Source organism: Leopardus geoffroyi, chromosome A1 (genome assembly GCF_018350155.1).
Source record: "Leopardus geoffroyi isolate Oge1 chromosome A1, O.geoffroyi_Oge1_pat1.0, whole genome shotgun sequence".
In the NCBI taxonomy this organism is placed as follows: domain Eukaryota; kingdom Metazoa; phylum Chordata; class Mammalia; order Carnivora; family Felidae; genus Leopardus; species Leopardus geoffroyi.
This window is the reverse complement of record NC_059326.1, coordinates 232,442,498-232,459,410: the sequence shown is the minus strand read 5'-3', so window position 1 is coordinate 232,459,410 and position 16,913 is coordinate 232,442,498. Positions and strand designations below refer to the sequence as shown.

The 16,913-nt window shown below is 45.7% G+C and overlaps 1 protein-coding gene across 11 annotated transcripts in view; it reads right to left on the bottom strand.

Annotated features, from left to right (window-relative positions):
• Positions 1-16,913, bottom strand: part of SEMA5A (semaphorin 5A) — a 484,035-nt gene that overhangs the window by 137,731 nt on the left and 329,391 nt on the right. For all 11 annotated transcript variants that reach the window (XM_045442243.1, XM_045442302.1, XM_045442320.1 and 8 more), the window contains 3 exons: positions 14,245-14,530; positions 10,692-10,827; positions 3,399-3,603 (listed from right to left, as the gene is read on the bottom strand). In XM_045442243.1, coding sequence (XP_045298199.1) covers positions 3,399-3,603; positions 10,692-10,827; positions 14,245-14,530 — 627 coding nt within the window. The remainder of the gene's footprint in view (positions 1-3,398; positions 3,604-10,691; positions 10,828-14,244; positions 14,531-16,913) is intronic.

Sequence of the window (16,913 nt, the reverse complement as noted above, 5' to 3'; positions counted from 1 at the left end):
TTATCATCCCTACCTGTCAGGAACTGCTCGGCTCTCAGCAGGTTTAGTAAAAAGAGACTGGCATTTTGGAATATTTTGTCTAATATTCTACTTTTACATTTCAATTCCTTGGGAAAACAAAAGACACCTGTATGTTGGATCATTAAAAATAATACCATTTAAAACTAAATTTTATTCTAAATTAAAACGCACAAAAGAAGGGATTAGTGCTATAAGAGATGCATGAAAAGATCCAGAACTTGACTGAGACATGAAATTTGTAATTGGTATTAGTCCTACGGTTAGAATTATCAAGCTAGTCTAAACAAACTTAAATACCACCTATGCATCTAGCCACCACTGGAACTCTCCGAGCATCCGCTCCAAATCCCTGCACATGGTTTGAGGACTGCTCATGTTAGGACCCCACGTAGCCATGGTTATTTCTCTGTTGGAGGGGACCTTCACCCCCTGGAAATTCCTCTTCTTTTGAGTTTAACAAAACCCGGACTAGTGAGACGTGGAGGCTGCAGGACAGTTCTGTGGTGTGGCTTCTTCCCCCGTCACCTCAGCCTGTGGTTCCCATTAGCGACATCTTGATGGATGCCATGACTGAATTTGTAAATTATAGATTAAAATCTGAATCAGGTGTGTAGAACAACAACAAAAAAAGGAACCTCTGTAAGACACATGCGCTGAATGGCACACGGTGCATTGTTAACGAGCATCAGATTTGCAAACCTGGAGAGGGGACAACCTGGGGTAGCTAGCAACTGAGTCCGGAGCTAATCCCCTAGCTGCCTTGTGGGGGGTGGGGGGGGTGGGAGGGGGTTCAGGGGAGAGCAGGAGCCCAATCAGCAGGCCATTCAGAACAGATAGGGGCAAGCAAGTTTCTAGAAAGATATACTCTTTAAAAAGCCATGGATGTTGACCATAATTTCATCTTAAATTCACAATTTACCCAAATTGATCTGTTGTGATTGGATTTAGATTCTGCGTAAGCTTATTGTCTGCAATAAAGATCTTCAAGGAGCACCTGGGTGGCTCAGTCAATCCAGTGTCTGACCCTTGATTTCGGCTCAGGTCGTGATCTCAGGGTTTCGTAGGTTCACGCCCCACATCCGGCTCTGTGTGCTGATAGGGCTGAGCCTGCCTGGGATTCTCTCTTTCTCTCTCTCTCTCTCTCTCTCTCTCTCTGCGCCTCCTCCACTCACACTCTTCCATCTCTCTCTCAAAAGAAATAAGTAAACTTACAAAAATTTAAAAAAGATCTTCAAGTATTTTATTCCTGTGGGCAAGTTTTAAAAAGTGGTAGAAAAAGTTGCTCATTGCTAACGACTGAATGTGTGCGTCCTCCCAAAATTCATCCTGAAGCCCTGATCTTCAAAGCAATGATATTTCGAGGCAGGGCTTTTGGGAGGTCATTAGGCCGTGAGGGTGGAGCCTCCATAAATGGGATTAGCGCTCTTTTAAAGAGACATAACAGAGGTGATCTGTTTCCAGCGTGTGAGGACACAGCAAGGAGACGGTCATCTACGGAGACTGAATGAGGACAAGGACTCACCAGAAAACAAATTGGCTAGCACCTTGATCTTGAACTTCCAGCCTCCAGAAGGGTGAGAAACAGATTTGTAGATTAAGCCCTCCACCCCCACCCCACCTATGGTATTTTGTCACGGCAGCCTGAACTAAGACACCAGACACAATTAAAGGACGACGAGAGTGCTATCAGAAACCCTCAGAAGCTCGCTACAAATCATCATAAACACAAGGAAGCAAATCCCATCTTGTTAGGGCCTTGGTTGTGGAAAGGTCAGAATGCTCAGGCTGAGGCCCCTGCTCTGTACCGACCAGCCTCATCTCCCTTCGCCACCTCCACTCCCAGGTACGGATGAGGGACTCAACAGCCGCCTGGAGTTCCAAGATGACTCTATTCTCCGTGGCAGAGTCAACCAGAACACTTATGAAGAAAAACTAGGGAAACTTCTGGAAAGGTCCAGTTCACTCATTCCTCAACTTGCTACACATCCAGCCCTCTGTGGGGCATTAAGGACAAAAATGGCAGAAACCAAGACCTGATTTCTTCTTATGCTCTAACGAGCAAGACACACACTGCAATGGTAATCCTGTCTTCTCTTAAAAAACACTACAAACTTGAACTCCCAATCCCTTAGGATACCGTATCAATCCTCTCTCTTCCAAGCCTTATTCATCATGGATGTTCCACCTAACTTCCTTCCTGCTCCTGACCATAGAGGCACTCATGGCCTCCTTTGTCAATCCCACAGTGACATCCCTGTCCTTACCTGACAACACAGGGGCACTGCCCCCAGCTGACCACTCCTGTACCTTCGCTGTTTCCCTCGTCCTGAAAGGCCAGGTCTTTCTCCTTAGTCAGCTGTCAGCTTAAATGTCACCTCCTGGGAGAGACCAACCCTCAACAGCCAAGGATGGGAGCCCCCCGCCTCTTGCTAGCCCGTGGCTCTATTCATATTCACAGCATGAGCCAATCACTCTCTCGGTCCTTCCCCTCAGCGGCTGGCTGATGTTATGTTGTCCCCAGGAGAGCAGGATGTTGCCAGTCTGTTCACCATCTGACTCATCAGTGCTCATACGAACCGCAAAATAGTAAAAATTCAATAAATGTTGGTGACTCCCCGAATAAAATCAACCAGTAGTGGGTATGAGATATTATAAACAAAGACAACAGAAACTGTGTTCTGTGAGAAAGGGGTCATTAGACAGGGCACTGGACAGAGGATGTCGGGATGGGGGCGGGCTCCGTGGTGAGGGGACGCTGCACCGGAGGACCTGAAGGCAAGGAAAAGCTGAACAGGTGTGCAGACTGAGACACGGTCACTGAGGCTGGTCTCAAGCACCCTTTCTGTGCCAGACGCCTGCCTCCAGTACCCAGTTACCTTGGAAACTAGACACGTCTAGCTGTCATCTATAATTTGATAAATAGTGTTGCCGGTTTCTCTTCAAAGTATTTTGTTGTTTATGCCTCCAAACGTATTCTTCGAAATTCTCCTATCTACATCCTACACCAGGAATATCTTGCGAGCACTGTTTGAATCCGTTGAAAATCATTATGACAATCCCAGGATAATGTTGCACCCAACAATGCCCTCCAATTGCATTGTCTTAAACTACACAAATGAAAATGGTCTTGCCAAGAAAAGCCTTATTTTACGAGCACTTAAGAAATGACAGTTAAGAAACCAGGCGCTGTCTTCCCAACTAAAATTCTGGCCAATGTAATGTAAAAATGTGAAATTAAGTTTCCTACGAGAAACACAGAGGATGACGAAGACAAGGTTGGTTCGTGGGTTTTGCTGGGTGACAAAGAAGACCGACTTGCGGCTGGACATAGAAATCTCATGCTTAGGAAACTCTTCAGGGGAGGCGCCAACTCCTACCTGTGGCCAGATAGATGATGTGGACGAGCATGTCCCTGCCCTGCACCACGTCGACGGCCACGTGGGAAAAGCGGCTGTTGTCCTCCATGAAAGAGGGCACCGAGGTCACAGGCTGGACCACCTCGTGCATCAGGATGAACTTCTGAGCATCCTGCAGGTTCCTTTCGGTCAGGTTCATGTACAGGCCCTGGTCCACTGTGCCACACTGCAAGGGAAAACAGGCCGTTACGGGGACCGGCCACCTGGACACACACAGCTGATCCTGGCCACCCTGGAGGTAGGGGGAATCGGAAGGTTAAGAACTTCAGTGTGCAAACATGTGTGCTTCTCTGCTCTCTCCAAGCTCCCCCCTCCCTTGGGCCCCTCCCATTCTAGATTTAAACTCATCACATCTGGAGAGTCTCTCAACTCCATTACAGAAATATATGATCAGATGTTAAAAATGAATCCGGTAGAAATCAGTGCTGACTTTAATCTGAACGCATAGGAATGAAAACTCCCCATCACGTGTTGAAGTTACATAGAAGCTGTCTGGCCAAGTGCACACTACTACATCTGCCTGTAAATCAGGTGCCAAAATTGAAAATGCAGAGGTCGAGAACATCATGTAGATCTATTACTATCCCTACTGGAACGGTGGGTCTATAAGCAAGATATGGATTCCACGGAGACAGAATTTGGCCATTTTAATCTGTCAATTAAGTAACATTATTCCAGTAAATCTCACATGGGTACAAGGTACTGGTGGCTTTATTGCCTTGTGCTCATTCTCTAAGCCAGAGGGAGGGAGGAAGGGAGAAGTGGAGAGAGGAGGGTGAAGGAAGAAACCAGGAAGAAGAAGGGAAGGAAAGAGATGTTGAGACAGAGGAGCCACCATGAACATGAATCCGGCATATAAAAGGGGGGGGGGGGAAATCAGGCCCGGCAATGCTGAGAAGGGAATCCAGAGCTGGGCTGTGGAGAGACGGGCAGGTACTGTGCAGGATGGTTTTGGGCAAGGATAAGGCAGACAGCGGGGTGGGAAAGGGAGAAAAGCTTTCCCGGGGCACAGCACACAATCAGAGTATCCCCACCGATCTTTCTCAACTCTTTCCGAAGCTTGAATCCTGGGGCCAACAAAGACTAACCCCCAGCAGAACTTCCCATAAGCAAGTTTGATGGAAACAGATTTCCCTGTCCATACCATCTGAGACTGCCGTTTATAACACGTCATTTCTAATACTTGGTTTTATCACAGGTTACAAGGGGAAAAGTGTAAGATGGAAACTGCTTTTTAAAAATAGATGAGGGGCGCCTGGGTGGCTCAGTCGGATAAGCGTCCGACTTCAGCTCAGGTCATGATCTCCTGGCCCGTGGGTTCGCACCCCGCGTCGGGCTCTGGGCTGACAGCTCAGCGCCTGGAGCCTGCTTCCGATTCTGTGTCTCCCTCTCTCTGCTCCTCCCCCACCCATGCTCTGTCTTAAGAAAGAAAAAGAAAAAATAAAATAAAAATAGGTGATAGATTTTTGTAGCACTTGATAAAAATGCCCTACATGCTGTAAAATGATAAGCCGGTTGTAAAATTAGAGAGTGTCAGAGAGAAATGGATCCCGAGTCTTGTCCAATGTGCAATGTCCCATTTCCTTGCAGGGACAGCCCCTATGCCAGGCGATGGGTCCACAGGTGATGGGATCACGGCCAGGTGAAGGGCTCCGTGCTGCTGCCCCAGGAGCCATGCGGTCTCAAGTAAGACGCTGCTTCTCAGCTTCTGTCTCTACCTATAAAGTAGCTAGAAAAACACTCGCTCTATTCACTTCCCAGGGCAGTTGTGAGGCCAGCTGAGATCATCAGTGGAAGGCATTTGTAAATTAATTGAAAGTGCCTGTAGATGCCAAGGAACAAAACAGTGTGCCTGGCACAGAGAAGCCATTCAACCAATGGCAAATCTGTCTTGTAGCAGGACAGCAATTCTATGGTGCACTGGGCGTCAGTGGCCAGAGGGAAACGCATGAATAAGTAAAGGAAGGAATCAGTGGGTGAATACACAGGCAGCTGCTCATGGGACAGGGGCCTGTGCTAGATTTCACATCGTCATCATATTTAACAGCAGCGCTTAAGGGACAGGGACGTTGCCTGTTAACAAATGTGTTACAAAATGAAAGTACTCTCCCAGACTCCGTCTGAGGTCTACCCAGGTGAGCTCTGGCTCTGAGAGTGACTTTGTGTTTGCCAGATTGCTCCTCCTGAAACCGATGACGGTGCTTAAGCATAGGTGGCACTTAGTTACCTACTTGTTGGGTGAAGTTTAACACACAGGTTTTGTGTCTTAGGCACAGTGTGTGGTTTTTGTTGTTGTTGTTGTTGTTTAATGCATCGCAGAAATCAGGAGTCATAACACAAAACTGAGGACCTTGTGCTGCCCTTGAGGAATCTGGGGGTCTGTGAGAGCCTGGGGGCCTCCTTGGGCTAGAGCTGGGTAGTAGGACCACTGACTTCCCCTTACCATTTTTTTTTTACCCTGGACCCCATATCTTAAGTCATCAACCTGAACTGCCATTGTGATATTGTGACTCGTAAGAAATACATATTTGGTTTTTGTCCTCTTTCTGACACACAGCTCCTAAAACCATGGGAATTTTTTAAGTGTCAAGAGCAGAAAGGTGCCTTTTGTCATGTTAACGAGGCACCTCTGGGCCAGTTGGCTAGAGACCCAATCACATAATTAGAAGATAGGGAACTTTCAGCCCACCCCTGACCTCCAGGGAGGGGAGAGGGGATGGAGACGGAGTTCAATCACCAATAACCAATGATTCAATCAATCTTGCCTATGTAACGAAGCCTCCATAAAACCCCAAAAGGGACAGGGTTCAGATGGTTTCTGGGTTGGTGAACATGTGGAGATTTAGGGCTCAGAGAGGGCACGGAGTAGCTCTGTGCCTTTCCCCAGACCTTGCCTGGTGTATCGCCTCCAGAGTTAGGTCATTTCATAACAAACCAGTAATCTAGTCAATAAAGTGTTTCTCTGAGTTCTGTGAGCCCCACTAGCAAAGTAATTGAACCCAGGGCAGCGATCACTGGAATTTTCCATTGGTAACCAGAGGTTCCGAAGCACAGATGAGGAACTGGACTTCAGATCAGCACCTGAAGTTTCAAGAGGTGGGGCAGAAGGCTTGTAGAGCTGACCCTTGCACCTGTGAGATCCGATGCTCTCTCCTCGTAAATAGTGTCCGAATTGAGTTGAATGGTAGGACACCCAGATGGTGCTGGGAAATTACTTCACGGTACGGGAAAAACTACCACACATCGGAACTGGGTAACAACATCGTCGGCCAGGAACTAAATTTGAACTCTGCTCTACGACGTCTTGGTTTATTTTTCCAGCCTATAATAAATATCTCACCCAAGGATTCTTTCTCATATTTTGAAAGCTATTTAGATTTACAGTATATATTTATTGGGTCGTAAGTAACCCATCTAGCTCTCTAATGCGCTGCAAATTCTCTAGCTGTGCCTCACACACTGGGTTCCCGCAGGTGTCTCTGTGACACCTTGGGGACTCCATGCAAGAGGGAAACAAGACAAATGTCACGGTCCTCAAGTGGGTTACAAACCACAATGGTTGTCTTGGTACCACTTCTGAAAGTAATAAAGACAGTCATTCGACTAATTTTTTTAATGCTATAATACTTGCATTTTTGTTTGTTGCAGAGACAATAGATCCCATCCTCTTTCCAGTTTGCTGGAGTTTTGTGCAGCTCCACAATCACCCGGCCTCGTGCTCAGAGTGCCCGATCTGATTGGCTCTCTTCTTCCCATCTTACTGCAAACGTGCGCTGTGTATCACAGGGTCCCGAGGACCTGGTCAACCCGTTCATTTGGCCCAAGAATGACCTCCTCATCTGTCTGACCACTTAAGGGTCTGTTTTCCATTTTGGCTCCATCATTTCTGATTGGTGGTTGTCAAAAACGCACAGAAAATCACGGAGTCTGTCCACTGGGTCTGGATGGTGTTTCCTGTCATCGACCAATGCTGTTTTCCTAGTGAAGTTCAGGGCCAAGATGACTTGGACCGCAGGCTCTAACGGGGTAGGCTTCCATAGAACTACTTACGGTGGTTTCTAGATTGCAACTATAAAAACGCTATCTTTTGCTGTTTTGTTATTGTTCTCAATTGAGGTTTCTGTATTACATCTTGCAAAATGATGCACTGTCCTTCCCGACCCATTCTTCTTCCTGAACCTGAATCACATTTCTGTTCCTCCAACTAACTTGCTAGTTCTTATTATAAATGCTGCATAAAATTCCAAATGTCACTAGGCAAACAAGAATGGAAAAAATTGAACCACTTCTCACTGTTGGTTACTGCAAACATAACGACTAGTGGAAGGATCCTTAATTCAAAATGTATTCCCACCCTGTGCCAGCTACATGGTCTCATGAATATCAGTAAGGATGCCAATGCTATCATGGTTATCAAATACGATAAACCATTGGTACATTTTTGTACCAGAAAATATACAAGGAATTGTCATCATCTAAAATTTGAGTTCCCCTGGGGCGCCTGGGTGGCTCAGTCGGTTGAGCGTCTGACTTCGGCTCAGGTCACGATCTCGTGGTTGATGAGTTTCGAGCCCCGCGTCGGGCTCTGTGCTGACAGCTCGGAGCCTGGAGTCTGTTTCGGATTCTGTGTCTCCCTCTCTCTCTGACCCTCCCCCGTTCATGCTCTGTCCCTCTCTGTCTCAAAAATAAATAAACATTAAAAAAAAATTTTAAATTTTAGTTCCCTGTAAATCTTAAATTCTACCCTAACAAGTTAAGCCCAGCTAAGCAAGCTTCCTGCCTGAAATGCATGTCACATTTGCGCAAGCTTCATTTGTTATATGGCATGAACCTACTCCCATCTCATAAACATGAGTAAGCCTCTCCGTGTGACACTGGCATTATAAAACCAGAGGCCCGTGGCCTTAGGAAATGAGAGATTTTGCTGTGTGCTACAAATATGTTCAGACAAAAGGGCTAAAAGTTATCCACTGCCTGGAGGTGGTAAGGCATCAGGGGTTTATTAAGTCACTGTTCATTATGAAGACTTTTGCAATAGAAACATCAAGGCATTAAGAGTACACTGTAAATAAAGGGAGCATCTTCGTTAATTGTTTTTCACCTTCAGGACTTTACAAAGCACCTTCTTAAGAGGAATGATCTATTCCACCTTCAGGATTTTACGGAGGGCCTTCTTAAACAGTTATGCTGTTCCCCATCATCTGAGGACAGGGAGAAATTCAGATGGAGACTCAACAAAGGGGCAAAGCGTCAGTGTTCAGTTAATAAATAATGACATAAACTGTCTATGCCATGAGGAGCCATGGTCACTTCAGGTTTGGTTCCCACTAAGCTGTTAGTCGCTTGACCTGTGATATGAATCTCTTTGTACTGAACCAGTACTGAATTTTCTGAGTAGCGGGGCTAGGGTAATACATATAAATTGGTCACTCGGTTTCCTGACTTCTAAAGCATGGATGACGACGCCTACCTTACAGAGCTGGGGAGAGGAGACAGCAGGGCAGGTATATAAAGCATTGACACAATGTGGGACCCCAGAAGGCACCCAGTGAATGGTCCCTAAGAGTCACCTTCTCCAACTACATTCTACAGTCAGCAAGGCACATTAATCAATATTACCAAAGTTTATTCCTAAAATATTCCTGTGCCTTCGTATCCCACTTTCCTCATCTTATTGATGAGAACGAGAGACAGAAGATGCTAACAGAATGCCCCAGTAAAGTAGCAAAATGGGAAAGAGGTTGTAAAAACCACCCATCTGTCCCCAATCCCATGCTCTTAAATTACCAAAAATTTAATTAAAAAAAAATTCTTTCAAAACAGTTACAATTGAACGGTCCCTGCCAAAGTCCAAGGAAGGTATAAAATAATTGAACCTTTTCTGTACTCCTAGTTTTCTCAAAAGCCAAAAGTTTTAGGTGTTGGGATGATCAACCAACCAGAACGTGGATGCCTGGGTACAGAACCCAGTTCTAACTCGGATTAGTTACCGTAACTAACGGTCTTTTAGCCAGAAGAGGGTGGGGCTTTGCATCTGAGGACTGGCGTTGAGATCTCAGCTCAGCAACTGATCAGCCAGTGTCCTTGGCCTGACTGAATCTCTGCACGGAGGTTCGGCACCCCTCTCTGTCTGCAGGAGAATTTGTCACTGATCCCAACACCGTTGCCAGCGGGCAACATGATGAGCACAGAGTCTTGAACGTGGCGGTACTAAAAATTACACGCACAATGACGACGACAATGATCGTATGAGCATCCGTGTCAGAAGGGGGGCCCTAGAGGGAAGCCTGCTGCTGCGGTCTGAATGTTTGTGTCTCCCCCAAATGCATATGTTGAACCCCCAACCCTCAAGGTGGCTGTCTTTGGAGATGGGGCCTAGAAGGGAGTAATTAAGGTTCAGTGGGTTCACAAGGGTGGGGCCTTGATCCCACAGGATTAGGGTCTCTCCCCAGTCACCGAGGAAAGGCTACATGAGGACACAGTCAGAAGGTGGCCATTTTTAAGAGAGGAAGCGATTCACCAGAAACTGAATCAGCCAGAACCTTGATCTTGGACTTCCAGCCTCCAGAACTGTGACGAAACATACGTCTGTCATTCACGCTGCCCAGTCGGTGGTATTTTGTGATGGCCGCCTGAGCAGACTAATACACCTGCTGATGGACCAGACATGAGGAAGTCATGTTTCTTTTGGTCCCGGCTTCTTCTGAACATCGGAAGATGAGAGAAAATGACGTGGAGCCCCTTATAGCTCCAACATCCTGCAATTTTGTGATTCGTGAGCTAATGGCCACCACCTGCTCTGCTTCCCCCCAGCTGCACCATCACGTCCCACTCACCCCGACAGGAAATCTCCCCACGTTCACCAATTAGTGCTCTAATTCTGTTTGTGTGTCTCCACTGCTCTGTGTCCTGGGCTCCATTCACTACGGCGTCATTCATTAGGGATCAGAGCTTCTGGGGACACAGGGTCCGCCATCATTAGCACTAATTGAAGCTTGGCTTCCCAGCCTGCTGCTTTATTCTGGCCTTTTTCAGCTCAGCCTCGGCGTCCCAGCTGACAAAAGGCCCCTTTTCGGCCCGGGGCACCTCAGCGGACAAAAGGCCTCGGCCATATTCCGTGAGCCAGGCTGAGCGTGGGCACGTCCGTGAGGGTCAGGGGGGACCCCAGCTGCGTTGTGCATGCACCCAGCTTTACACTGTCCCAGGCAGTCTACACAAGAGGAATGAGTGCCTTCCCCACCCCCCTGAAATTACCTGGAAGTTGGGGTTGGGGTTGGGATACGGCAGCCAGGCAGAGCGCGAGTTCTCCTGGTACTTGAAGGGCCCGTTGAAGGCCTGGGAGACGGCACTCAGGTTGAAGACACACACGGCCGAGGCAGCGATGCTGTTCCTGGGGGGGGGGGGGGGGGGAGGGAAGAGAGAGGAAGGGGGGCAGGTCAGAGTCCTGCGGGGACCCCTAGTGCAGGCACCTTCCGGAGAACCTCAGGATCACAGTGTCCTAAGTACCCCCCCGACCCAGGGATGAAGGCAAAGCAGTGACTGATGTGCCTCTGTGGTCTCCTTGTGGGAGAACAAACACTTGGGCGCAGAAACAAGACTATTTAGCGGTTATGACACTTCTAATCCTGCCGGATGGGATTAATTCACTCAGCCGCAACAAGAGGACAGAGGGTTGTGAAGAGCCGTATGTCAGGCCTTTTAAAAACAGGAGGAAAAAGACATTCTCCTCCGGGGGCTGGAGCCTCTCAACGGTCCGGGTGGCTCTTGTCCCAACTGTTCATCTGGTTCTTTCAGACGGCGGCGGGCAAACGTGGCTGCTGCTTCTTTTTGTTAGATCCCCAGAGAGCGGTGTCTGTTTGCAAGCCTTTCAAAAATAATCAACCGAAAGCATTTTGCAAAAAGTCCCTGTCAGAGACCCTTCATTTATGCACATTTTTCTTAATTCGAAAAACATTTTAAGTCCGAAGGGTCAGAGAGAAAAATTTGACATGGCACTGACATAGGAAATCTCGAAACCTTAAATCAGAGTTCAGGCTCTGCCGAGACAGCTGTAAATGAGAGGCTCTCAGGAGTCCGGCACCCTTTTGCTAACTGTGGAAACAGCAAAATATGGTCTGGTTAAAGATATCTGCTTTTTTCGAGCATGGCTCGGGTTTTTGCTGTCTGTGAGCCACCGTTTTTGGACACCCGGGAACATGATGGTAAAACCTTCAGCGACTCCACGCGGAAGTAGGCCATTTCCTGCAGCCCAGCTCATGGCCAGGGGGTGAGAAAACCACCCAGTCCTAGGGCAGAATGAGCGAGGGGAATGACCTTCATCCCCACTCCCCAGTGCTAAGAGACCTTGACGAATATACAGAGGCAAAGCAAACGATGAGCAGCAACACCAGAGAGCTGAGCCACAGCGTGATGTACTCATCCACTGCTGGCTGCCTCCCATCATCATTTTCTTTGGTTTGGAGCAAGTCTTGTCAAGAATGTGGTCATCTGTCCAGAAGGTAAGATCAAGGCTGAGACATGAGAACGAAGAGAGGTGGGGCGTATGGTGGAACTAGAAATATATGGGTCCGAAAGTTCTTCCCAAGACCTGGTGAGAGTAAGTGTTCGAGACAGAAAGGAAAGATCTAGCGATTCTATCTCTAATATAGATAGATAAATGATAGATAGGTAGATAGACACATAGATGATAGACAGATTGATAGATAGTAGATGATAGATGATAGATAGATAAATAGATAGATAGATAGATAGATGATAGATGATAGATAGTAGATGATAGATGATAGATGATAGATAGATACATAGATACATAGATAGATAGATAGATGATAGATAGATAGTAGATGATAGATAGATAGATGATAAATAGATAGTAGATGATAGATGATAGATGATAGATAGATAGATAGATAGAGATAGTAGATGATAGATAGATAGATAGATAGATAGATAGATAGATAGATGATAGATAGATAGTAGATGATAGATAGATAGATGATAAATAGATAGTAGATGATAGATGATAGATAGATAGATAGATAGATAGATAGATAGATGATAGATAGATAGTAGATGATAGATAGATAGATAGATAGATAGATAGATAGATAGATAGTAGATGATAGATGATAGATAGATAGAGATAGTAGATGATAGATAGATAGATAGATAGATAGACAGACAGATAGATATAGATAGATGCTATATACTGGGTGGTGTCCAATATGAAGGACACTTTCAACACTAAACAAATCGTCTGGAATAGTCTGAAACTTATTTTTGCGAGTGTCTAAATTGACCATTGAACAGTCCAGACGCAGTATTTCCATAACTTTTTAAATTGTCTTTGCCCAGAGCCAGGGGAATGAACAGCTAAGTAAGCCCAGCTCCCATTGTGTGTAAAATTGATGTCAAGTCAGCAACTGAACATTCATCTTGTGCAGCCGACGCGATTTCTTAAACCGGGTTTTGGAAAGCAAATCAGCTTCAGAAACTATAAATTGATTTTTTAAAAGAAACGTATCAAGGAGGGAAAATAAGCTCTGGGGTTGAAAACCAGATTTACAATGAAGGTGGTCATGGTGGGGTGGGGGTGGGTGGGGCACCATCCATTTCAGCCTTCTTCTAACTTCATGTCAGAAAGAAGACTCTTCACGGAGTAAATGTTATTATCGAGTGACCGTTAACACTTAAGCTCAGCAGGGGAGAGGACAGAGGGAAAGAGTAACATGGAAGAAAGGAGCAGATCAAGTGGTTCTACAGCAATTCCTGGGTAGGCATCCTCGATTCTCCCAGGACCCTGGGGTTTCCCTGGGATGCAGGACTCGTCTAGATGCTGAAGCTGGGACGATCCCAGACAAGCTGGAATGGCTGGTCATCCCACACTCTTTATCAGCACTTTCAAACTGCCTTGATTCCATTTTTTCTGCATTGTTAAGTTGCCAGAATAGAGACTCAAAGATGGTCCGAAGCAGAGTCCACACTGCGGACCACGGTTACCACTGAAAGGGGGCCCAGAGTCTGAGTATGAAAAGGGGATCTGTCACCCCTGGGGGCGGGATGTGATCCTGTTGAATCTTTCACTGCACAACAGCAAAGAATGGGAAATAGATGTGGGTCATGCTACAACTCCACCAGAGTAAGAGTGAACGAAAGATCAGGAAACTTCACGTGCTTTCCCTTATCCAAAATTTATCAGTTCTGGAGCTAGGAGTATCACCTCCCACAAGAAAAACAAAAAGATGTTATCGTTGTTTTCAAGGATATTTTTAAAGTACAGTCATCATTTTAGAAAAGCCTGCCCAGGTTAGCCGTCTCCTAGAACAACGGTTGAAAATGCAGCTACGGGAAAGTGACAATGTGCGTTTCACTTAGACCGGAGGTGTGGGCACGAAATATACTACTCAAAGATCAGACTCAGAAAACACTGCCTTCATTGTGCCCAAATGCGTAACTGCATATGGAAAAAAAATGCGCCTAATATGTACCAGCATTTCAGACAGTGCCCAGAACACATTGGTGAATCAGGAAGGAGAAAATTACAGTCGGGTAACTTGATGCTACAATTACCTAAGGACAGATTGAAACTTTTTTTGCTTCACTTTATTTCCCGAATACCAAGTCTCAGAAATCACACTGTATTTGCATAATATTTAATTCATACTCAAACATTTCCTTGGCCGTTGGCCCAGTAAAATAAGAAAGATTTCCTTTAAAGCAACTTTCCAACTTCTCAAAGGTCAAAGAACAGCAGACGCATGCACCATGGACAGAGGAGCAGGGAAAGAATTTTCTTCCAGTTACTTACACGTTGGTGGTAAAGATGCCATAGATCAGATCCAGCTCGGGCAGGAAGAAAGTGCTCTGCAGTTCGTTGTAGTAAAAGGGGACCTCCCCGGGCCGGGAGCAGTTCAGGCGAGCCTTCATGAACGTGGTCCAGGTGTCCTCCAGTAGGAACCGCCCCCCGATGTCATTCTTGCAGACCCGGGCAGCTCTGGAGAACACGGTTTTCCCACAGTCGTGCTCCACGGCGTTTTCTCGGAAAAAGAAGTAGGTGAAATTTCCGATGTCATAAGATGACACGAAGTTTGGTTCTGGAGACAAGAGGGAAGAAGGAAAGTGTGAACATTCACATGGTATCTCTGTATGTCTTACCTCCTCGGTGTTTTTTCCAGGGACACATGCTTTTGTGCAGACAATGCCTGGCTCCTAAGGGACGAACAAGAGCCCCATGAGCAGCTTGGTGACCTGTGCTAAAGACAGAACACTGTACACAAGTCCTAAGTGGCAAGGAATCGCCCGCACGATTCCACACATAAGCATCCTGAGTTAACACAGCACCCAGTCACAGGATGCCATCAAAACTGGGCAGCAACTTTGCATAGACTAAAAGTTTGCAATAGACTTTTAAAGCAACATATACTAGTTTATTTGTATATCATGACATGCTCTTCAGAAAGAGTGGGACGGGGGCGCCTGGGTGGCTCAGTAGGTTGAGCATCTGTCTGACTTTGGCTCAGGTTATGATCTCACAGTTCCTGGCTTTGAGTCCCATGTCGGGCTCTGCGCTGACAACCTCAAAGGTCAAAGAACAGTAGACTCAGAGCCTGGAGCCTGCTTTGGACTCTGTGTCTCCCTCTGTCTCTCTGCCCCTCCCCTGCTTGTGTGCTTTCTCTCTTTCTCTCAAAAATAAATAAATAAATGTACAAAAAAAGAAAGAGTGGGAGAAAATGAGATGAAAAATATGCAGTGCGATTCAGAACATAGGAGCACCATGGTACCCTGTTTGTGTACAAGACAACAAAGTTCTTTGATCTTACTCATACACGGGAGTATGACCGACATAATTTATGTGCCTTTTTAGCGAGAACTTTAAGATGGTTTTCATTTGTGAAAACTGAAATAAAAACTGAAACTATCAGCTTAGTGTCCCGAATTAGCTTTAGCAATTCCAGTTACTATGGTGACCATGTAACTGTGAGAATCGACTCTGATTTTCTCATTTCTGGGTTGCTGGAGAATCCATATAGAAGAGAGCGGAGTGTGTTGAGATGGGGCCACTGCCTTCCAGCTTCCTGGTCTCATAATTAGCTTAAAAATAGGGATTCAGAAAGGACAAAATTATGGCAAAACCTTTACTCAATCGCCAAGCTCTTGAAGAGTTTAAGAGTCCTATAGTTTGTCAACTGAATTTCATATCTACCCTTCATAGTGTTATGTTCATAGCTTCTTGTTTGATCCCATTGATGATAGAAATGATACCCTTTCAGACACGGACACACCGTAACATTTATCTTTATACAAATTCTAATAATCAAGTTTGATTCTTACTCTTTTTTTTTTCAATATATGAAATTTATTGTCAAATTGGTTTCCATACAACACCCAGTGCTCATCCCAAAAGGTGCCCTCCTCGGTTCTTACTCTTTCCTCTATTGCTAGGAGCTTACAATTCAATTAGCCAGTGTCTCAATTTTATAGGGCCATTAAGATAATATGGCGATAAACCTTTGCGTTCAAAATAAATGGAAAGATACACACAACAACTGTATCCACAGGGACGTATTTCAGGGACAATTAGTTTGGGGAGGGGGCAAGTCCAACTGGCCTTGGACTTTGCCAGATCCAATTAGATTGTTCCAGCAGACATGTTACTGGCACGACGACTAAAGTATGTTTGGCCACAAGACAACCCATTACTAGTAACAGTAAGACACACAGCAGGCCCACCTCCAATGTGAAATGCGGACACTGATTGAGAGGTGGCATTGACTACACTACCATCCTGTCCAGAAAGCTGTCGCCAGTTTTCAAGTAACACATATATTGGATATCACCCCCGAATGGCTCACTTTAATTCAACTTTCCATTGTAAAGCTGTAACAATATTCTTTAAGTTGTATAAGTTGTGCATGCAATGTGTCCTCCTCCCCAGTCCATGATATTGTTAAGTCATTTAAGCACATGAAGTAATAAAGAACTCAAAAAGAACTGATTTTCATTTATAAACTGCCAAACATGCTATTATGTTACAGCTGCTTTAACCTGAAATGGATAGAAAGAAAGCTGGACTGCATTACAATGTGGGAGATGGAACTCAGTTATATTGTCTGTACGGTATGCTTTAATACCGGAGAGAGATGCTCACAAAGCAGGAGGATACGCATCTCTGACCGGTGTTCTGGGAACACACAGCCAAATATCGGGGAGCTTTTTGAATCTGTGTTCACCGAGCCTCCAGAAGAGAATTACTCATTGAAGGAGACCCCAAAAGCAAAGATATGGAACAAGTGCCAAACTGTATTTGGTTTCTGAAGAAAACATTCGCCCATGTGTTTAATTCGAAAGGGAAGACTAAATCGTTTCAGAACACGTCCTGCACCCAGGCACTCCAACCAGGTGGTACAGGTTGATCGTTGTACTAAAAACAAAACAAAAAAAAACATCGTCCCGATCATCATCATCAACAACAAGGAC